Here is a 23,344-nt window from a genome sequence, read left to right on the forward strand (position 1 = left end):
CTGTCCAACTTAGCACAGGTAAACACACAGCAGTACTGCCTGTATGAGAGATGATATCAAACATTTTATATGTATCATTATCGTTGGCTCTGGGTCTTGGGATCGTAGGAGAATGCAACATAAGAGTGTATAAACTAAATGATGTGTATATTAAAGACAATGAAGCCAAGGTTTCTCATGGTCATCATTGTCACTGTCACCGACGTCCCATTGGGTGTGAGTCTTTCCTTGCACTTATGTGGGCTCTACCAAGGATGTTGTTGTGGTTTGTGCAGCCCTTTGAGACACTTGTGCTTTAGGGCTATATAAATCAATCAATCAATCAATGTTTACTTATATAGCCCTAAATCACTAGTGTCTCAAAGGGCTGCACAAACCACCACGACATCCTCGGTAGGCCCACATAAGGGCAAGGAAAACTCACACCCAGTGGGACATTGGTGACAATAATGACTATGAGAACCTTAGAGAGGAGGAAAGCAATGGATGTCGAGCGGATCTAACAGGATACTTCGAAAGTTCAATCCACAATGGATACAACACAGTCGCGAGAGTCCAGTCCAAGGAGGATCCAAGACACAGCAGCGAGAGTCCCGTTCACAGCGGAGCCAGCAGGAAACCATCCCAAGCGTAGGCGGACCAGCAGCGCAGAGATGTCCCCAGCCGATACACAGGCGAGCAGTACATGGCCACCGGATCGGACCGGACCCCCTCCACACGGGAGAGTGGGACATAGAAGAAAAAGAAAAGAAACGGCAGATCGACTGGTCTAAAAAGGGAGTCTATTTAAAGGCTAGAGTATACAAATGAGTTTTAAGGTGAGACTTAAATGCTTCTACTGAGGTGGCATCGCAAACTGTTACCGGGAGGGCATTCCAGAGTACTGGAGCCCGAACGGAAAATGCTCTATAGCCCGCAGACTTTTTTTGGGCTTTGGGAATCACTAATAAGCCGGAGTCTTTTGAACGCAGATTTCTTGCCGGGACATATGGTACAATACAATCGGCAAGATAAGATGGAGCTAGACCGTGTAGTATTTTATACGTAAGTAGTAAAACCTTAAAGTCACATCTTAAGTGCACAGGAAGCCAGTGCAGGTGAGCCAGTACAGGTGTAATGTGAGCAAACTTTCTTGTTCTTGTCGAAAGTCTAGCAGCCGCATTTTGTACCAACTGTAATCTTTTAATGCTAGACATGGGGAGACCCGAAAATAATACGTTACAGTAGTCGAGGCGAGACGTAACAAACGCATGGATAATGATCTCAGCGTCTTTAGTGGACAGAATGGAGCGAATTTTAGCGATACTTTAAATATTTAAATATTGATTGATTGATTGAAGGATTGAAAACAAAAATAGTGTCATTAAAAGTTGACAAGACAACATTAGTCTAGCTCGGGAATAATGGCGCTGTCAAAGTAATGAACAAAACATACCAAAAGACACCTCTGACAAAGAAAGGTAAGCTTACCAACTAAAGCTATTTAATTAGCACGAACCAAAAACCTACCTAACTATTCTTGCCAAAGAGGGAGTGTGACAGCCACCACTACACTGCAAAAAGTCAGTATTCAAATACCAGAAAAAAAATACAAAAATGAGGGGTATTTTACTTGAACTAAGCAAAATAATCTGCCAATAGAACAAGAAAATTTGGCTTGTCAAGACTTTCCAAAACAAGTATGTGACAGGTCTCCAGCCGTCATCGTGTGGGTAGCATGGACCATCGATACATGACGCATGGTAACAGGTTTGACTCTCGTTTATTATTTCAACAAACAAGTTTTGGTTCCAGTCGGTCGCGCCAATTTCTAGCGCGACCTCTCTTCCTGCTTGTCTCGGCGCGCCTTTCGGTGGCCGGTGGCTGCGTCTTCGGCGGGGGCTCATCTCTGTCCTGGTCGCTTTTGTCGTCTTCGTCGTTGGTTGTTTCTTCTCCTACTTCTGCCTCGATTGCTCCTCCTTCTCCCCTTTTAAACTGCAGCAGAAGATGCAGGGATTGAGAGCCTCTCCGCTCCGCTGCATGCTCCGCCTCCTGGCCGCCATCTTGGGTAGGACCGCTGTTGTCTTATCCTGCTGTCGGCTCCGTCTCTCCACAAAGTAAAATTAGCTAACCTCAATGAACCCCAAAATACCTTAAAATGAGTATATTCTCACTAATAACAAGTGCACTTTTCTTGATAGAAAAAACAAATATGAGACATTTTTTCTCAGTATGTTGAAAAATATTCCTAAATCAAGTAAATGCTAGTGCCATTATCTTGACATAATGATATGCGCTCAGCATTACATTTCTTGAAACCAGCAAACTTACACTAAAAAATGGAAAGGCAACCAGGCAAGCGCTTGTTACTCTCGGGGTCTCCTAGCTGCTCAGACAAATCTTACTGTCTAAAAATGTATTTTCCCATGGATAACATGACATCATCGCGCCAAGTGCGTGCTCTTTCAGTCAATTAGTGTGCAAGGAATATATATATATATATATATATATATATATATATATATATATATACACAGATATATATATATATACAGATATACGTATACAGCCTGGCTGCCGGCCATTTTTTTTTTTTTTTGTAATTTTGAAGAATTTGTCTGACCGTGCATTGATTGATTAATTGAAACTTGTATTAGTATATTGCACAGTACAGTACATATTCCGTACAATTGACCACTAAATGGTAACACCCGAATAGCTTGTTTAAGTCAGGGTCCACGTTAATCAATTCATGGTAGATGAATTGATTAAAATGATGGAAATGCATGAACTATTTCTGTTCGAAATTGTTTGAAATGTCAAATGTTTAAATATTAACTGTCAGTTTACTGTTCTGTGCCAACTGTACTACTATGATTAAACAGCAAAGTCCATTTGGCTGTCATCTGATTTAATTCCATCCATCCATCTTCTTACGCTTATCCGAGGTCGGGTCGCGGGGGCAACAGCCTAAGCAGGGAAACCCAGACTTCCCTCTCCCCAGCCACTTCGTCTAGCTCTTCCCGGGGAATCCCGAGGCGTTCCCAGGCCAGCCGGGAGACATAGTCTTCCCAACGTGTCCTGGGTCTTCCCCGTGGCCTCCTACTGATCAGACGTGCCCTAAACACCTCCCTAGGGAGGCGTTCGGGTGGCATCCTGACCAGATGCCCGAACCACCTCATCTGGCTCCTCTCGATGTGAAGGAGCAGCGGCTTTACTTTGAGTTCCTCCCGGATGGCAGAGCTTCTCACCCTATCTCTAAGGGAGAGCCCCGCCACACGGCGGAGGAAACTCATTTCGGCCGCTTGTACCCGTGATCTTATCCTTTCGGTCATGACCCAAAGCTCATGACCATAGGTGAGGATGGAAACGTAGATCGACCGGTAAATTGAGAGCTTTGCCTTCCGGCTCAGCTCCTTCTTCACCACAACGGATCGGTACAACGGCCGCATTACTGAAGACGCCGCACCGATCCGCCTGTCGATCTCACGATCCACTCTTCCCTCACTCGTGAACAAGACTCCTAGGTACTTGAACTCCTCCACTTGGGGCAGGGTCTCCTCCCCTACCCGGAGATGGCATTCCACCCTTTTCCGGGCGAGAACCATGGACTCGGACTTGGAAGTGCTGATTCTCATTCCGGTCGCTTCACATTCGGCTGCGAACCGATCCAATGAGAGCTGAAGATCCCGGTCAGATGAAGCCATCAGGACCACACCATCTGCAAAAAGCAGAGACCTAATCCTGCGGTCACCAAACCGGAACCCCTCAACGCCTTGACTGCGCCTAGAAATTCTGTCCATAAAAGTTATGAACAGAATCGGTGACAAAGGGCAGCCTTGGCGGAGTCCAACCCTCACTGGAAATGTGTTCGACTTACTGCCGGCAATGCGGACCAAGCTCTGGCACTGATCGTACAGGGAGCGGACCGCCACAATAAGACAGTCCGATACGCCATACTCTCTGAGCACTCCCCACAGGACTTCCCGAGGGACACGGTCGAATGCCTTCTCCAAGTCCACAAAGCACATGTAGACTGGTTGGGCAAACTCCCATGCACCCTCAAGAACCCTGCCGAGAGTATAGAGCTGGTCCACAGTTCCACGACCAGGACGAAAACCACACTGTTCCTCCTGAATCCGAGGTTCGACTATCCGGCGTAGCCTCCTCTCCAGTACACCTGAATAGACCTTACTAGGGAAGGCTGAGGAGTGTGATCCCACGATAGTTTGAACACACCCTACGGTCCACCTTCTTAAAGAGAGGAACCACCACCCCGGTCTGCCAATCCAGAGGTACCGCCCCCGATGTCCACGCGATGCTGCAGAGTCTTGTCAACCAAGACAGCCCCACAGAATCCAGAGCCTTAAGGAACTCCGGGCGGACCTCATCCACCCCTGGGGCCTTGCCACCGAGGAGCTTTTTAACTACCTCAGCGACCTCATCCCCAGATATAGGAGTCCACCACAGATTCCCCAGGCACTGCTTCCTCATAGGAAGACGTGTTGGTGGGATTGAGGAGGTCTTCGAAGTATTTCTTCCACCTATCCACAACATCCGCAGTTGAGGTCAGCAGAACACCATCCGCACCATACACGGTGTTGATAGTGCACTGCTTCCCCTTCCTGAGGCGGCGGACGGTGGTCCAGAATCGCTTCGAAGCCGTCCGGAAGTCGTTTTCCATGGCTTCCCCGAACTCCTCCCATGTTCGAGTTTTTGCCTCCGCGACCGCTGAAGCCTCACACCGCTTGGCCTGTCGGTCCCTGTCCACTGTCTCCGGAGTCCTATGAGCCAAAAGGACCCGATAGGACTCCTTCTTCAGCTTGACGGCATCCCTCACCGCTGGTCTCCACCAAGGGGTTTTAGGATTGCCGCCCCGACAAGCACCAACTACCTTGCGGCCACAGCTCCGATCAGCCGCCTCGACAATAGAGGTGCGGAACATGGTCCACAAGGACTAGATGTCCAGCACCTCCCTCGTGACATTTTCAAAGTTCTTCCGGAGGTGGGAATTGAAACTTTTTCTGACGGGAGACTCTGCCAGACGTTCCCAGCAGACCCTCACAATGCGTTTGGGCTTCCCAGGTCTGTCCGGCATCCTCCCCCACCCTCGCAGCCAACTCACCAACTGATCGGTAGAAAGCTCCGCCCCTCTCTTCACCCGAGTGTCCAAATCATAAGGCCACAAATCCGATGACACAACTACAAAGTCGATCATGGAACTGCGGCATAGGGTGTCCTGGTGCCAAGTGCACATATGGACACCCTTATGTTTGAACATGGTGTTTGTTATGGACAAACTGTGACGAGCACAAAAGTCCAATAACAGAACACCACTCGGGTTCAGATCCGGGCAGCCATTCTTCCCAATCACGCCTCTCCAGGTTTCACTGTCGTTGCCAACGTGAGCGTTGAAGTCTCCCAGTAGGACAAGGGAATCACCCAGGGGAGCACTTTCCAGTACTCCCTCGAGTGTACCCAAAAAGGGTGGGTACTCTGAACTGCTGTTTGGTGCGTAAGCACAAACAACAGTCAGGACCCGTCCCCCCACCCGAAGGCGGAGGGAGGCTATCCTTTCGTCCACCGGGTTAAACTCCAACGTGCAGGCTTTGAGCCGGGGGGAAACAAGAATTGCCACCCCAGCCCGTCGCCTCTCACTGCCGGCAACGCCAGAGTGGAAGAGGGTCCAGTCCCTCTCGAGAGAACTGGTTCCAGAGCCCTTGCTGTGCGTCGAAGTGAGTCCGACTATATCCAGCCGGAACTTCTCGACTTCGCGCACTAGCTCAGGCTCTTTACCCCCCAGTGAGGTGACGTTCCACGTCCCAAGAGCTAGCTTCTGTAGCCAAGGATCGGACCGCCAAGTGCCCTGCCTTCGGCTGCCGCCCAGCTCACATTGCACCCGACCTCTATGGCCCCTGCTATGGGTGGTGAGCCCATTGGAGGGGTGACCCATGTTGCCTCTTCGGGCTGTGCCCGGCCGGGCCCCACCAGGCGCTCGCCATCGTGCCCCACCTCCGGGCCTGGCTCCAGAGGGAGGCCCCGGTGACCCGCGTCCGGGCGAGGGAAATCTGGGTCCATGTTTTTTCTTCTTCATAGAGGTCTTCGAGCTCTATGAAGATTTAATTATGAGACACAATTATGTCAAAGCCATGATTTTTTTATTTCATGCTTGAAATAATAAATTACTTCGAAAAGGCAGTTTTATACTAGTGAGTTTTGATGACACAGCTTTGCAACTGTTGTTATCCTAGTTTCAAGCATGTTATACTCAATATAGGTCATGAAATCTCAGCAACAAGCTGTAATATCTCACTGAGATCATTTACGACCAAAACCCTTAAAACAAGTAAAAGACTAACATAAAATCTGCTTAGTGGGAAGAATTATCTTATCAGACAGAAAAAAAGCAAATATCACCCTTATTTGAGATATTCAATCTTACTTAGATTTCAGTTTTTGCAGCGTAAGCCTGGTGTCTATTCACAAACAATTCCTAGGTGTGTAGTTTATACAGGCCTCTGTCTGACCTGCCCCAAGACTAGTCTGCACACTATACAGATACTTAGAAAACACGGACAGACAAAAAAAAAGGGTGGTGCAAGTTAAGCAAATAGCGTAACAAAAATGGGTACAAAAACAAAGTAGCATCAAAGACAAAGTAGATCTGACAATACCAAAATCAAGTAGAGTCTATCAAGGCTACCACACAGCATGGTCGAAAAACAAAACCCACCTAATCCAGCGGAGAGCAGGTGGTTTTAAGCAGGGAGGATGAACGGTGGACTGGGATTGGCTGGCTGATTAACAGGTGGAATGAGGAGCAGCTGGGAACAGTAACCGGTTGATTGGCAGCAGAGGCGGTGAATGAGTGTGACCTGTAGAAACAATAGGGGTAGAAACACAAACAAACCACGCAGAACGTAACAATTGTATTGGGACTCCCTGAGCATAAAGTGTGTTTTGACATCATGGCATGAAATATACTGTAGACCAGAAGTCCCCAAACTATGTCCAAAATCCGGCCCGGGGGAAATCCCAAGTTAAAAAAATATATACCGTATTTCCTTGAATTGCCGCCAAGTATATACTGTAGTATGCACCTGGCTAGAATTACTGCCAGGTCAAACTCGTTTCGCAAATTAATTAGCGCATGCTTAGCATTTCTGCCGGGTCAAACGCGTTTCGCAAAATAATTAGCATATGCCTATAATTTCCGCCGGGTCAAACTCGTCACGTCACAAGTGACACTTCCCCTGTCATCATTTTCAAAATGGAGCAGGCTGATTTCAATAATTTGAAATTGCATAAAGGGAAGAAGATTAAGAGCTATTCAGTGGGATTCAAGATCCAAGCTATTGAATATGCTAAAAAGAACAGGGGTTTGTAGTTGATTCTGGGGATTTAAGCGGGGGATCTACATTATTTCAAAAAAGACAAAAAAAAGTCCACCCTCTTACTTTTTTTTTTTTGTGTCAGCATATTCTGAATACCAAATGGAATTTGGTCATACACCAGAAATATTACTTCACGGTGGGAGAGGGGTTAGTGCGTCTGCCTCACAATACGAAGGTCCTGCAGTCCTGGGTTCAAATCCAGGCTCGGGATCTTTCTGTGTGGAGTTTGCATGTTCTCCCCGTGAATGCGTGGGTTCCCTCCGGGTACTCCGGCTTCCTCCCACTTCCAAAGACGTGCACCTGGGGATAGGTTGATTGGCAACACTAAATTGGCCCTAGTGTGTGAATGTGAGTGTGAATGTTGTCTGTCTATCTGTGTTGGCCCTGCGATGAGGTGGCGACTTGTCCAGGGTGTACCCTGCCTTCCGCCCGATTGTAGCTGAGATAGGCGCCAGCGCCCCCCGCGACCCCAAAAGGGAATAAGCGGTAGAAAATGGATGGATGGATGGATCAGAAATATTACAATATTTGCTTTGTCGGCTATAAACCAAAGCTGAGCTTTTTTTTTCTTTTTTAACTGCATATCATAATTTAAGCTACAGAAATGTTAGTATGAATAATTACCAAGTGAAATAAATGTGATTAAAGTATATTTAAAGTGGGTCAGTCCCAGTTTGAGATGGCATGGTTTATTAGATGGCATAAAATATAGATAATATAGTCGAGCAACACAAAAAGTCGACATTTCTTTCAAGAAAACTTCTTTTGATTCTCTGTTGTTTAAATAGCCTAGTTTTTCCAACGTCTGCTTTTTCTTTACCTCCTTGGCCCTCATTAAAAAAAAATTTTGCAGTGGAGAACTTCACTCCAGATGATTGAATTCTTTTCACCTGAGCTTCAAATTCCACCTCTGTATTCGCCCACCTCCCACAATCAAACGTTGAGACCAAAACTTGCCCATAAGAGAATAAAAAAGTATTTTTTTTTTTTTTACTTCTCTGAGAATCCTATTGAGTGTTCTTAAATATTATGTAATGGGGGTTTTATTTCAGGTAGACCAAAACGCCAGAGAACACTTTAACCTGACGTCTGATGGAGAATTTAACGGCGTCAAGGCGCTGTTGCTGGGCAGAATAAAGGGTGAGTAAAGCAAACCGGAGATCATGAAGTCTGTTTTGCATTTGTGACTGTGGTTGGAAGTAGCGAGTTCTGATAGATTACCAGGTTTAAAAGGGAAAGTGAGGGGACGGAGAAGTTAACCTTGTGGAACACCACAAGCCATGTGGTTTTTCAAATGTGAGCATTTTTTATGACAAAACTAGAGCAAAGCACTGTAAAAATCCACTCCCAGTTATTACTTAGGTAATTATTATCATTTTATTATTGTTATTTATTTAACAAGTAAAATTAGCTAACCTCAATGAACCCCAAAATACCTTAAAATAAATATATTCTCACTAATACCTGGTCCCTACACACCGGAGTTCTTGTAAAAAGAGCTCAGCAGCGCATGCACTTTTTGCGTCGGATGAAAAGAGCACAGCTCTCTCCCCCCATTCTCACCACATTCTACAGAGAGCCCGCTGACCAACAGCATCTCTGTCTGGACTGGAGCCTGCAATGCCTCAGACTGGAAGTCTGTCCAGAGACTGGTGAGGACAGTGGAAAATATTATCAGGACCCCTCTTCCTCCTATCCAGGAGATCGCAAAAAGCCGCTGCCTGACCAAGGCTCAGAAAATCTGCAAAGACTCCTCCCACCCCCACCAAGAACTGTTTTCACTGCTGGACTCTAGGAAGAGGTTCCGCAGCCTCCGTAGCAGAACTTCCAGGTTCTGTAACAGCTTTTACCCTCAGGCCGTAAGACTCTTGAACGCATCATAATTAAATTATCCCCTCAACTCCCCCCAAAATGGATTAACTCGCTGGAATCAAAAAGACAATATAACATACATCCATAAACATGGACGCATGTGAAAAAGTGCAATGCATTTATCTGTACAGTAATCTATTTATTTATTTTTTTTATCCTGCACTACCATGAGCTAATGCAACAAAATTTCGTTCTTATTTGTACTGTAAAGTTCAAATTTTGAATGACAATAAAAAGGAAGTCTAGGTCTAATAACAACTGCACTTTTCTTGGTAGAAAAAACAAATATGAGGCCTTTTTTTCTCAATATGTCGAAAAATGTTCTTAAAATGCTAGTGCCATTATCTTGACATCATGATTTTTTTTCCATGCTTGAAGTAAGAAATGATTACTTTAAAAAATATAATAATTTCATTATGTCAAGATAATGGTACTAGTATTTACTTAAGTAATTATTATTATTATTATTGTTATTTATTTACTAGCATTTAGGGCGTGGCGCAGTTGGGAGAGTGGCTGTGCCAGCAACCTGAGGGTTCCCGGTTCAATCCCCACCTTTACCATTCTAGTAACGTCCGTTGTGTCCTTGAGCAAGACACTTCACCCTTGCTCCTGATGGGTCCTGGTTAGCGCCTTGCATGGCAGCGCCCACCATCAGTTTGTGAATGTGTGTGTGAATGGGTGAATGTGATAAAAGCAGCAAAGCGCTTTGAGTTCCTTAAAAAAAGGTAGAAAAGCGCTATACAAGTATAACCCATTTACTATTTACCATTTAATTTAAGAATATTTTTCAACATAATGAGGAAAAAGCTCTCCTTTTTTCTCCTAAGAAAAGTGCACTTGTTATTAGCGAGAATATATATATTTTTTAAGGTATTTTTGGGTTAATTGAGGTTAGCTAATTTTACTTGTTTTGGAAAGTCTTGACAAGCCAAATTTTCTTGTTCTATTGGCAGATAATTTTGCTTAATTCAAGTAAAATACCCCTCATTTTTGCATTTTTTTTCTTGTTTTTGAACACTGACTTTTTGCAGTGTATCAGTGGTTCAGTACACTGCAAGAAGTCAGTGTTCAGAAACAAGAAAAAAGAATAAATAAATAAAAATTAGGGGTATTTTACTTGAACTAAGGAAAATACCCCAATTCATTTTTATTTTTTTTATTTGGCTTGTCAAGACTTTCCAAAACAAGTAAAATTAGCTAACCTCAACGAACCCCAAAATACCTTAAAATAAGTATATTCTCACTAATAACAAGTGCACTTTTCTTGGTAGAAAAAACAAATATGAGACCTTTTTTTCTCAATAGGTTGAAAAATGTTCTTACATTAAGTAAATGCTAGTGCCATTATCTTTACATAATGATATGCGCTCGGCATCATGATTTTTTTTCCATGCTTGAAATAAGAAATGATTACTTTAAAAACATATAATATCATTATGTCAAGATAATGGCATTGGCATTTACTTACATTATTATCATTATTATTAATTTACTAGCATTTACGGCGTGGCGCAGTTGGGAGAGTGGCTGTGCCCGCAACCTGAGGGTTCCCGGTTCAATCCCCACCTTCTACCATCCTAGTCATGTCCGTTGTGTCCTTGAGCAAGACACTTCACCCTTGCTCCTGATGGGTCCCGGTTAGCGCCTTGCATGGCAGCTCCAGCCATCAGTGTGTGAATGGGTGAATGTGGAAATAGTGTCAAAGCCCTTTGAGTTCCATAAAAAAAAAATTGAAAAGCACTATACAAGTATAACCCATTTACTATTTACCATTTAATTTAAGAATATTTTTCAATATATTGAGGAAAAAGGTCTCTTTTTTTATCTTAAGAAAAGTGCACTTGTTATAAATGAGAATATGCTTTTTTAAGGTATTTTTGGGTTCATTGAGGTTTACTAATTTTACTTGTTTTGGAAAGACTTGACAAGCCAAATTTTCTTGTTCTATTGGCAGATAATTTTGCTTAGCTCAATAAAATACCCCTCATTTTTGCATTTTTTTTCTTGTTTTTGAACACTGACTTTTTGCAGTGTATCAGTGGTTCAGTACACTGCAAGAAGTCAGTGTTCAGAAACAAGAAAAAAGAATAAATAAATAAAAATTAGGGGTATTTTACTTGAACTAAGGAAAATACCCCAATTCATTTTTATTTTTTTTATTTGGCTTGTCAAGACTTTCCAAAACAAGTAAAATTAGCTAACCTCAACGAACCCCAAAATACCTTAAAATAAGTATATTCTCACTAATAACAAGTGCACTTTTCTTGGTAGAAAAAACAAATATGAGACCTTTTTTTCTCAATAGGTTGAAAAATGTTCTTACATCAAGTAAATGCTAGTGCCATTATCTTGACATCATGATATGCGCTCGGCATCATGATTTTTTTTCCATTCTTGAAATAAGAAATGATTACTTTAAAAACATATAATATCATTATGTCAAGATAATGGCATTAGCATTTACTTACATTATTATCATTATTATTAATTTACTAGCATTTACGGCGTGGCACAGTTGGGAGAGTGGCTGTGCCCGCAACCTGAGGGTTCCCGGTTCAATCCCCACCTTCTACCATCCTAGTCATGTCCGTTGTGTCCTTGAGCAAGACACTTCACCCTTGCTCCTGATGGGTCCCGGTTAGCGCCTTGCATGGCAGCTCCAGCCATCAGTGTGTGAATGGGTGAATGTGGAAATAGTGTCAAAGCCCTTTGAGTTCCATAAAAAAAAAAAATGAAAAGCACTATACAAGCCTTCGACAGTGTGGACAGGGAGACACTGTGGAAACTACTGCGGCACTACGGGATTCCAGAGAAAATCATCAGCCTGATTCAGAAAACCTACCAAGGAATGACATGCAAGGTGCTACATGCAGGCCAAGTGTCTGATAGTTTTGAGGTCAGGACCGGAGTTCGGCAAGGATGCCTCCTATCACCCTTCATGTTCCTATTAGTTATTGACTGGATCATGAAGAACACAACATCAGGAAAGAAAAACGGTATTCAGTGGACCCTGTGGACGCAACTGGATGACTTAGACTTCGCAGACGACCTGGCGCTCCTCTCGCACAACCACAGGCAGATGCAGGAAAAGACCACCGAATTGGTCAAGACATCTCTAGGCGTAGGGCTAAGGATAAACAGGAAGAAGACCAACATAATGAAGTTTAATAACTTGACCAACAATCCAATAGTAATAGAAGAGGAAATTATCCAGGAAATAGACTCCTTCACCTACTTGGGCAGCATCGTGGATAAACAGGGTGGCACCGACAAAGATGTAACAGCAAGAATTGGAAAAGCAAGAGCAGCCTTCATCATCCTGAAGAGCATCTGGTCCTCCAAGGAGATATCTATGACAACCAAAGTCCGGATCTTCAATTCAAACATAAAATCCGTCCTTCTCTACGGCTCTGAAACGTGGAGGATGACAAAGAAGACCGTACAAAGGTTACAAACGTTTATTAACAGTTGTCTGAAGAGGATTTTCAGGATTTGGTGGCCAAACAAAATCAGCAACGAGGAACTCTGGAGGAAAGGGAATCAGGAGCCAGTGGAGAAACAAATACTAAGGAGAAAGTGGGGTTGGGTTGGGCACACCCTTAGGAAACCAGCAACTACCATCACACGGCAAGCCTTGACGTGGAACCCACAGGGAAAGAGGAAGAGGGGACGGCCTAAAAACACCCGGAGGCGGGACTCTGAGGCGGAGCTGAAGAGGTTGGGAACCAGCTGGGGAGAGGCGGAAAGGACAGCCCAAAACCGTGCTGCACGGAGAGGAGTCATTGATGGCCTATGCTCCATTGGGAGCGATAGGCCTAAGTAAGTAAGTAATACAAGTATAACCCATTTACTATTTACCATTTAATTTAAGAATATTTTTCAATATATTGAGGAAAAAGGTCTCTTTTTTTATCTTAAGAAAAGTGCACTTGTTATTAATGAGAATATACTTTTTTAAGGTATTTTTGGGTTCATTGAGGTTTACTAATTTTACTTGTTTTGGAAAGACTTGACAAGCCAAATTTTCTTGTTCTATTGGCAGATAATTTTGCTTAGCTCAATAAAATACCCCTCATTTTTGCATTTTTTTTTCTTGTTTTTGAACACTGACTTTTTGCAGTGTATCAGTGCTACTTTACTTAAAACTTGATACGTCCCTAAAAGGCATGAAGCCAAAACAGCCACAGTGCGGCCCCTGTAACTTTACTCTGTATTGCAGTGCCGGTCAGAAAGCCTGAGGGCTTATTTTGCTCGTGTGAAAGTCCGTGGAACAAACATCCCTGTGTGCTGTAATGCTAATACTTAGCAGTGTGGCGCAGGTGTAAATGTAGTGTTTAACGCAGCTCTGTCAGCAGGCGAGCTGTCAGATGGACGGCAGAAAGTGGCGAGAAAGTGGATTTTCTGTCACCTCCCGTCGACCCCGTCATCCATCAGGGCCACTAATGGAAGGAGGGGCCGGGGGGGTGGGGTGTTTGTGCTGAGAGGAGCTTTTAGGCTCCTGCCTCATCAGCGTTTTATCATGTGTCAGCATGTGTCATGTGTAGACACTCTGGGTTTACCGAAGGTCTCGACTCACTCAGATCCGGGAGACGTGGATCCAGACTTGATCCGCTTGGCCTCCCTGGGCTTCAGCGGCTGTCTGTCGGTGGTGCGCTTCAACGCCGTCAGCCCCTTGAAAGACGCCCTGCTCCAGCCGCCCGGCGCCGGCCCCCACGCCTTCGTCAGCGGCCCGCTGCTCAGCTCCACTTGCGGATCCACCATGTCCAGCAACCCCTACGCGGCTCACGACACTCCACACCTGTCAGGTGAGAGATGAGAGGGCGGGGGAAACTGTGGAACAGCTGAACAAAAAAATGCTCGTAATGCACACAAACGTTATTGTGTAAATATCTGTCGACACAATAATTGCAACTTGTCAGTCAAGCTGGGAGTTGACACTGCACGAGTGCTGGGGGAGCTGCGGTTTATTGAGGGAACGACGAATTCCAACATGGGTCATATCTTGCTACTCCTTGTGTTGCCAACTGCAAACCCCGTTTCCATATGAGTTGGGAAATTGTGTTACATGTAAATATAAACGGAATACAATGATTTGCAAATCCTTTTCAACCCATATTCAGTTGAATATGCTACAAAGACAACCTACTTGATGTTAAAACTGATGAACATTTTTTTTTTTTTTTTGCAAAGAATCATTAACCTTAGAATTTGATGCCAGCAACACGTGACAAAGAAGTTGGGAAAGGTGGATTAAATACTCGAAAATGATCATCAAACACTTATTTGGAACACCCCACAGGTGTGCAGGCTAATTGGGAACAGGTGGGTGCCATGATTGGGTATAAAAACAGCTTCCCAAAAATGCTCAGTCTTTCACAAGAAAGGATGGGGCGAGGTACACCCCTTTGTCCACATCTGCGTGAGCAAATAGTCAAACAGTTTAAGAACAACGTTTCTCAAAGTGCAATTGCAAGAAATTTAGGGATTTCAATATCTACGGTCCATAATATCATTAAAAGGTTCAGAGAATCTGGAGAAATCACTCCACATAAGCGGCATGGCCGGAAACCAACATTGAATGACCGTGACCTTCAATCCCTTAGATCCCACCGTATCAAAAACCAACATCAATCTCTAAAGAATATCACCACATGGGCTCAGGAACACTTCAGAAAACCACTGTCACTAAATACAGTTTGTCGCTACATCTGTAAGTGCATGTTAAAACTCTACTATGCAAAACAAAAGCCATTTATCAACAACATCCAGAAACTCCGCCGGCTTCTCTGGGCCCGAGATCATCTAAGATGGACTGATGCAAAGTGGAAAAGTGTTCTAAACTAAGGAAATGGAGTGTGTGAAAGTGGAGTGTGTGAAAAAACACCAGAGTGTGTATGTGTGAGGCTATGTGTAAGGTTAATTGAAGTGTGTGTTACAAAGTGTTGTCAAGATCGAAGGAACAGGGCAGTCCGAGGGGCAGGCAGATGATCCTGGGCCGGAGAGAAGAGACTAGGCCTGTTTCCAGGCATGCAGTCCAAAATACCAGGGAAACAACGGGAGATCTCGAAGGGGAAGAGTCGGGAAGGCACTGCGGGCGAGCAACACGGACGTCAGATACACAAAGGGAAAAAACGCAGTTAGAGCATAAGGCTCACGGTACACAAAGAGTTAACTATGTTCCCGCATGGATCCTTTGGTGCCCTGGTCCTTTATTCAGCTCGCCCTCGTCATTACCTAGTGTACAGATTGACAATTGTCTGCAGGCTTGACACTGCGTGGGAGTGCTGTGCTCTGCGTGAGCGGGGGGGTGTTCACGCGAGCAGCCAGAGGAGGAACTGTGACACTCAGTTGCAGGAGGGAAGCAGGTTCGAGTTCGCGCCGTGACACATCTAGAAGCGGTCTAAAAATCAAACAGGAAGGGACAACTTATTGAATACGAAAACAGCCCCCCACCCTGCCCAAAAAGTAATACAGCCTCATTGTTCTAATACTGATAAGATAAAGAAGGGAGTACACCATAATCAAATCAAATTAACTTTATTTATAAAGCACATTTAAAATGTATCACAGGGGTAGCCAAAGTGCTGTACAATGGGCAGGTTAAAAGGTAATACGAGAACCGAGCAAACAACACAACACAAACAGAACATGATAAAAAAATAAATAAATAAAACATAAAAACAGGTTTACAGCAGGTGTATAATGGGGCGCCATTGCAGGATGGATATCACTCGGTGTTAAAAGCCAAAGAATAAAAGTATGTTTTTAAGAGAGATTTAAAAACAGGAAGAGAGGAGGCTTGTCTAACACTCAGAGGTAGGTCGTTCCAGAGCTTGGGAGCAGAAGCGGCAAAAGCTCTGTCACCTCTAAGCTTCAGCCTTGTGTCAGGGACCGTCATACTCCCATACTCCCATACTCCCATACTCCCACATTCCAACGCCTTCAAGGTTAGGCATAGAGTTTACTTGCGGACATAAGACACAAGCATAGAGAGTACACATGGGAAAATATTAGCTGCTTTAAACATGACTATGAATAAAGAAGGAACTCTTAAAAATATATGCATTCTCCACACTAGCCACCAAGAACAAGCCGATTTTTACATGTAAGAATGCGAAAAAAAAACCCGAAAAAAAACTTTATCTTCTTGTCTCTCATATTGATTGTGAACGAGAGGCAAAATTCCAAAAAGCGCAGTTTCCCTTTAAGTATTCATTGTGATTTTAGGATTGTGTTTACATTGAGTGTTTTTAATGGTTGTGTTGACATTTCATTTCCTTTCTGTCATAATAGCTCAGGTGATTATAATCAGAGGAAGGTTACATTTTGAATAAAAATGTGTCACGTACGGCGCGGGAAGGAGACGACAGTTCAGTAGGTTTATTGGATCTGATGCCGATGATGTGTTGAGGGGTGTATGCTACTAAACGGGAATAGTGCAAGACCATGCGTAGAATAACAATGTAAATGTTACCAGAGTTTGTTTGCAAGTGCGTGTTGGATGAATATTTTGTCAGACCAGAGGGGCAAGGTGAGAAGGCAGTCCGGGGGCAAGCGAGAGGTCGGGGGGCTGGAGAGAGGCAACAAGGTCCGTGTCCAAGCAGGGGTCGAGGATCGAGGGATGCAGTCCAGAATCCAGTGGGAAGTCGAGGCATACTTGCCAACCCCCCCGATTTTCCCGGGAGACTCCCGAATTTCAGTACCCCTCCCGAAAATATCCCGGGGTAACCATTCTCCCGAATTTCTCCTGACTTCCACCCGGACATCAGTTTTGGGGGAATGCCTTAAAGTCACTGCCTTTTGCATCCTCCACAAACTGTTGTCACGTCCGCTTTTCCTCCATACATACAGCGTGCCGGCCCAGTCACATAATATATATATATATATATATATATATATATATATATATATATATATATATATATGCGGAATGCAAGGCATACTTGGTCAACAGCCATGCAGGTTACACAGAGGGTAGCTGTATAAACAACTTTAACACTGTTACAAATATGCACCACACTGCGAACCCACACCAAACAAGAATGACAAACACATTTCGGGAGAACATCCGCACCTTAGCACAACATAAACACAACAGAACAAATACCCAGAACCCCTTATAGCACTAACTCTTCCGGGACGCTACAATATACACCCCCCGAAACCGGAGGTCTCAAGGTTGGCAAGTATGAATTTAGACACACAGCTCGATCGCGGGAAACAGAGGGAACACTGCGGGGAACGCAGAGGACATAAGTTAAAGTACCAATGATTGTCACACACACACTAGGTGTGGTGAAATGTGTCCTCTGCGTTTGACCCATCCCCTTAATCACCCCCTGGGAAGTGAGGGGAGCAGTGGGCAGCAGCCGTGCCGCGCCCGGGAATCATTTATGGTGATTTAACCCCCAATTCCAACCCTTGATGCTGAGTGCCAAGCAGGGAGGCAATGTGTCCCTTTTTTTTTTATAGTCTTTGGTATGACTCAGCCGGGGTTTGAACTCCCAACCTACCGATCTCAGGGCGGACACTCTAACCACTAGGCCATTAAGTAGGTGGCCTAGTGACACGGGCACAGGGAAAGCACAGAGAGAGCAAGTACACGGAGGGAAGCCAGAGACAGGATGCTTACTACGAGGAGTGAACTACGTTCAGGCACTGAATCTTCGGGTCCGCTGGTCTTTATTCCGTCTGCACTCATCATACCAGGTGCGCGGACTGCTGATTGTCTGCAGTCATGTAGGCGCGGGGCCGGCGCTGTGATAAAATGTTTCCATTATATATTTTTTTCTCTGTCCTTAATTGGTCATTAAGAATATGAATAATTATCGACATATCGACTGATATACAACACTTATGTTGCGGTACAGTCTTCAGCCTGTTTAGCGGGAGGTAGATCAGGCCCTGCATGATAATTGTATGGATGCCCACCACTTTATATTCCCTCTGCTCTGCTCGGAACGTTCCGCCTCTCTCTTCATCTTTCTAATGAATGTGTTTATTCTCCACCTGGCCGCTCTCTGCTGGAGGAAACATCTGCTTCGTGTCTACTCTTCTTAACTCCTCTGGCTTTCTTCCTCTGCTTCCGTGAAGACCCGTCAGGTTCAGGCCAACCTTTAGTCAATGCCATCCGGACTGACTCGGCTCTGATTGGAGGTACGGACCACTTTGAATGGAACTTCCTTTTTCTCTCAATGTTAAATCCTCTCACGTGAACTTGTGTAAAGTTGCAGACAAAGAAATCTATCCATTTCGCCTGAAAGGAAACATTGTGTCCAATAGCTGGGTTTTGCTCCTCCTGGCAGGCGTCATCGCCGTGGTCATCTTCGTGATGCTGGCCGGCCTGGCGGTCGCCGCCAAGCTCCTGTACCACAGGAAGGAGACCTATCGGAACCAAGAAGTGAAAGACGCCAATTGCGAGGACGGCCAGGACTTCGCGTTCAACCGCCAGACGGACTCCCAGAATGCCACGGGGCAGAACCCGAAGGAGTATTTCATCTAGGAAGACGAAGAGTTCACGCATGACAACTTCCCACTTGGACCTTTTCGTCTCTTTAAAGACCGAGTGAAAGTGACGACACGTGTAAATAGTCACTTGTACATAGGAACTTTTTTGTGTCTTTGTATGAGCGCCATCAAGTTATTTTATGATCACCGCCAGACTTTGCATCCATTTCCCTAAAATTCTAAATTCTGAGACACGCAAAAGTCTTAGTCCAGGACAAACTTAAAGTGTTTGAATGAGCTTTTACACTATAAATTATTATATATTCATAGACACCGTATTTCCTTGAATTGCCTACGGGCCGCTAATTATTTTAAACCCTCTTCTCACTCCGGTGCTTACCATGCGGTAAATTTAGGCCTGCGCTTATAAATTTGAGTGTGATGTAAGGATATCATCATGAAAAGCACATTTAATATAAAAAACATTATTATGGTCTTACCTTTACTTATAAATGAAGTCCATGCGCATCTCCTTCTGATCAAAAGCATCGATAACTTGTTTATAGAAGTCTTCCTTATCTTTCTTCAGTTTTAAAAGTATCTCTGTCTCGATGGAGATCTTCTTTTATTACCTCCTGCTTCGATTGAAAATCCAGTTTAGAAAACAGTTTTATTTTACATATCCTCCATGTTAAAAGTGCAAGCGAGAGGAAAAAATAAACAATCGCTGCTCACTCTTGCTGCTTGTTGTCACTTCTTCTGCAGCCGAGTAGTCGCAAGAAGGATCACTAGCGCCCTCTACCACCAGGAGGCGGGAGTCATTTAATGACTCATATTTGACACACGCAGCTACGGTATATTAATAAAACATAGCTGCTTACTGTTCTTTTTAGCATATTCAATAGCTCTTAATCTTCTTCCCTTTACGCGATTTCAAATTTTTGAAATCAGCCTCCTTCATTTTGAAAATGATGACAGGTGAAGTGTCACTCGTGACGTGACGAGTTTGACCCGTAGGAAATTTTAGGCATATGCTAATTATTTTGTGAAACGAGTTTGACCCGGCGGAAATCCTGAGCCGGCAGTAATGCTAAGCACGCGCTAATTATTTTGCGAAAAGAGTTTGACCTGGCAGTAATTCTAGGCAGGTGCATACTGTATACCCGGCGGCAATTCAAGGAAATACGTTAATACAATACACACTAAACACAAGGATTTACTGCAGGGGTGTCCGAACACACACTTTGGTGTATTTTGCACATGAAAGACACAATCAATCCATCCATTCATTTACTACCGCTTGTCCCTCCTGGGGTGGCAGCGGGTGCAGGAGCCTATCTCAGCGGCATTCGGGCAGAAGGCGGTGTACAGCCTGGACAAGTCGCCTCCTTATCGCAGGGCCAACACAGATAGACAGACAACATTCACACCATTTAGTGTTGACACAATCCAATGTAGGTCAATATACTTTAGTACAGGGGGTCCCCAAACTTACTGACTCGGGGGCCGCATTGGGTTAAAACAATTTGGCTGGGGGCCGGACCGTGTGTATATATAGTCCTGGTCAAAAGTTTACATACACTTGTAAAGAACAATGTCATAGCTGTCTTGAGTTTCAAATAATTTCTACAACTGTTATTTTTTTGTGATGGAGTGATTGGAGCACATACTTGTTGGTCACAAAAAACATTCCTGAAGTTTGGTTCTTTTATGAATTTTTTATGGGTCTACTGAAAATGTGACTAAATCTGCTGGGTCAAAAGTATACATACAGCCAGAGGTGGGGAGTAACGCACTACATTTACTCTTTTACATCTACTTGAGTAACTTTTGGGATAAATTGTACTTCTAAGAGTAGTTTTAATGCAACATACTTTTACTTTTACTTGAGTATATTTATAGAGAAGAAACGCTACTTTTACTCCACTCCATTCAGCTTGCTACTGATTTTTATCGATCTGTTAATGCACGTTTTGTTGGTTTTGTCAGACAGACCTTCAAAGTAGGATCTATCACATGACTCCGTTTCACCAATCAAATGCAGTCACTGGTGACGTTTGACTCCGTTTCACCAATCAAATGCAGTCACTGGTGACGTTTGACTCCGTTTCACCAATCAAATGCAGTCACTGGTGACGTTTGACTCCGTTTCACCAATCAAATGCAGTCACTGGTGACGTTTGACTCCGTTTCACCAATCAAATGCAGTCACTGGTGACGTTTGACTCCCGTTTCACCAATCAAATTCAGTCACTGGTGACGTTTGACTCCCGTTTCACCAATCAAATGCAGTCACTGGTGACGTTTGACTCCCGTTTCACCAATCAAATCCATTCACTGGTGACGTTTGACTCCGTTTCACCAATCAAATGGAGTCACTGGTGACGTTTGACTCCCGTTTCACCAATCAAATGCAGTCACTGGTGACGTTTGACTCCCGTTTCACCAATCAAATGCAGTCACTGGTGGCGTTTGACTCCGTTTCACAAATCAAACAAAGCCAGGCGGTCACATGATTAACTGCACATTTTTTTATTATTTTTTTTTATAAAACTTTATTTATAAACTTCAACACTTACAAATAGTTGAAAATAATAATCAACGTAAGTACAAAAACAGTACAGAAGAGTATAAAAACCGTACAAAACAGCGCCGGGGGTTATAAATTCTAAGTAACTAAAATAGAATGCAAAAAAGATATATATATACATATATATATATATACATATATATATTATATATATATATATATATATATATATATATATATATATAAATAATCAACAAGGTGCAAAGCCATAGGCTCACTCAATCTCAGTAAATAACTTACCTTTGGAACACAGCATCATTGTTTTCACAGCTTTTAGGTTGTTAGAGTTAGAGTGTTTTAATGTAGAGTTCTAAATCTTTTTTAATGGCACAAAAACAGGTCGGGTATTGAGAAACTTACATTTATGAATATAAAACTTAGCCAATAGTATAATGAGGTTGCAAAGATAAAATTCATTTTCAAATTGTTTTTCAATACAGTGTAAAACCAAAAATATATTATTTAATATATACTATTGTTTTAGTTGCTTAAGAGATATTCCTGGCTCTGAATTTGTTCATTGCTATTTTTATCTTTTTGTGCATTACTTGTTGCCGTCATCATTAAACAAACAGGTTACTCATCAGTTACTCAGTACTTGAGTAGTTTTTTCACAACATACTTTTTACTTTTACTCAAGTAAATATTTGGGTGACTACTCCTTACTTTTACTTGAGTAATACATCTCTAAAGTAACAGTACTCTTACTTGAGTACAATTTCTGGCTACTCTACCCACCTCAGCATACAGCAATGTTAATTTTTGGTCACATGTCCCTTGGCAAGTTTTACTGGAATAAGGCGCTTTTGGTAGCCATCCACAAGCTTCTGGTTGAATTTTTGACCACTCTTCTTGACAGAATTGGTGCAGTTTAGCTAAATTTGTTTATTTTTCTGACATGGACTTGTTTCTTCAGCATTGTCCACACGTTTAAGTCAAGACTTTGGGAAGGCCATTCTAAAACCTTCATTCTAGCCTGATTTAGCCATTCTTTTACCACGTTTGACGTGTGTTTAGGGTCATTGTCCTGTTGGAAAACCCAAGTGCGTCCAAGACCTGATGATTTTAGGTTGTCCTGAAGAATTTAGAGGTAATCCTCCTTTTTCATTGTCACATTTACTCTCCGTAAAGCACCAGTTTCAATGGCAGCAAAACAGGCCCAGAACATAATACTACCACCACCATGCTGGACAGTAGGTTTTGTGTTCATGGGATTAAAGGCCTCACCTTTTCTCCTTCAAACAAATTGCTGGGTATTGTGGCCAATCAGCTAAATTGTTCACATCACACAGACAAAGATAAGACCTTCTGGAGGAAAGGAAAGTTCTGCGGGCCGGATTTTGGACGCTGGCTGGCCGGATACGTAGTTTGGAGACCCCTGCTCGAGTATACGCTGTACAAGTTTTGTATTATAGCCGACAAAGCAAATCAGTGTGATATCCAATAATATAGCTCATTATTAATCTAGTTTATTGTCACAATATGCTAAGAAGCTATTAAACACATGTCCCCCGGGACACACTTTGGACACCCCTGCTTTCTTTCACACGACGATTTTTCTGCACTTTTTCCAAGTCCAAGCTGTATATAAATATTTATGTATTTGTGTAACAAGAGAGGGCGTGGCCAAGAAGTGTGCTGGTACATCGATGACGATCAAATGTTCAAAAATCGATTATTTTCCATGATAAGTGAAATCACAAAAAATGTTGGTCGCCACGCAAAAAGCGGCCTGGAGCGTTTCAAAAGGCAAACTATTGTAATGTCAAACGTCGATTTGACAACGTCTTTTGTCTACCACTTATATCTATGATCTACCATTTATATGGCGTCTACCGTGTTGTTAATGAAGACAAGCAGGTGGTCGATCAACAATTGCTTTAATGCCGAACTGTACTGTCATTGGAGTGTCAAATGGGACAAAATTGAATAAATATTTAAATACTTACTTAAATGTGTCATTAATTATGATTGGGATTAATTACATATGTTAATAAATGTGTCCTTAATTTATTTAAAGTAAACGTCCAGTTATTTAATAATTCAATAATTGTTTCAA

At 43.3% G+C, this 23,344-nt stretch overlaps 1 protein-coding gene and 1 long non-coding RNA gene across 5 annotated transcripts in view; one reads left to right on the plus strand and one right to left on the minus strand.

Moving 5' to 3' along the window:
- Positions 1 to 23,298, plus strand: part of LOC133568706 (contactin-associated protein-like 4) — a 284,727-nt gene extending 261,429 nt beyond the window's left edge. The window contains exons 21-24 of one of the 3 annotated variants that reach the window (XM_061920807.1): positions 8,426 to 8,513; positions 13,829 to 14,053; positions 18,342 to 18,404; positions 18,554 to 23,298. In XM_061920807.1, coding sequence (XP_061776791.1) covers positions 8,426 to 8,513; positions 13,829 to 14,053; positions 18,342 to 18,404; positions 18,554 to 18,750 — 573 coding nt within the window. In that variant the 3' untranslated portion in view covers positions 18,751 to 23,298. The remainder of the gene's footprint in view (positions 1 to 8,425; positions 8,514 to 13,828; positions 14,054 to 18,341; positions 18,405 to 18,553) is intronic. The other 2 variants (XM_061920808.1, XM_061920809.1) reach the window with 2 other exon arrangements.
- On the minus strand, positions 1,747 to 14,068 carry LOC133568707 (uncharacterized). Of its 2 annotated transcripts, none has more exons than XR_009809652.1 (3): positions 13,825 to 14,068; positions 6,713 to 6,854; positions 1,747 to 1,974 (listed from the first exon to the last, which is right to left on the minus strand). It is a non-coding gene; the product is annotated as an uncharacterized LOC133568707 (long non-coding RNA). The 2 variants fall into 2 exon arrangements; XR_009809653.1 differs by lacking the exons at positions 1,747 to 1,974; positions 6,713 to 6,854 and adding exons at positions 11,520 to 12,375; positions 12,484 to 12,658.
- Positions 23,299 to 23,344: the final 46 nt, after the last annotated feature.

The sequence above is a fragment of the Nerophis ophidion genome, linkage group LG14, assembly GCF_033978795.1.
Source record: "Nerophis ophidion isolate RoL-2023_Sa linkage group LG14, RoL_Noph_v1.0, whole genome shotgun sequence".
Classification (NCBI taxonomy): Eukaryota; Metazoa; Chordata; class Actinopteri; order Syngnathiformes; family Syngnathidae; genus Nerophis; species Nerophis ophidion.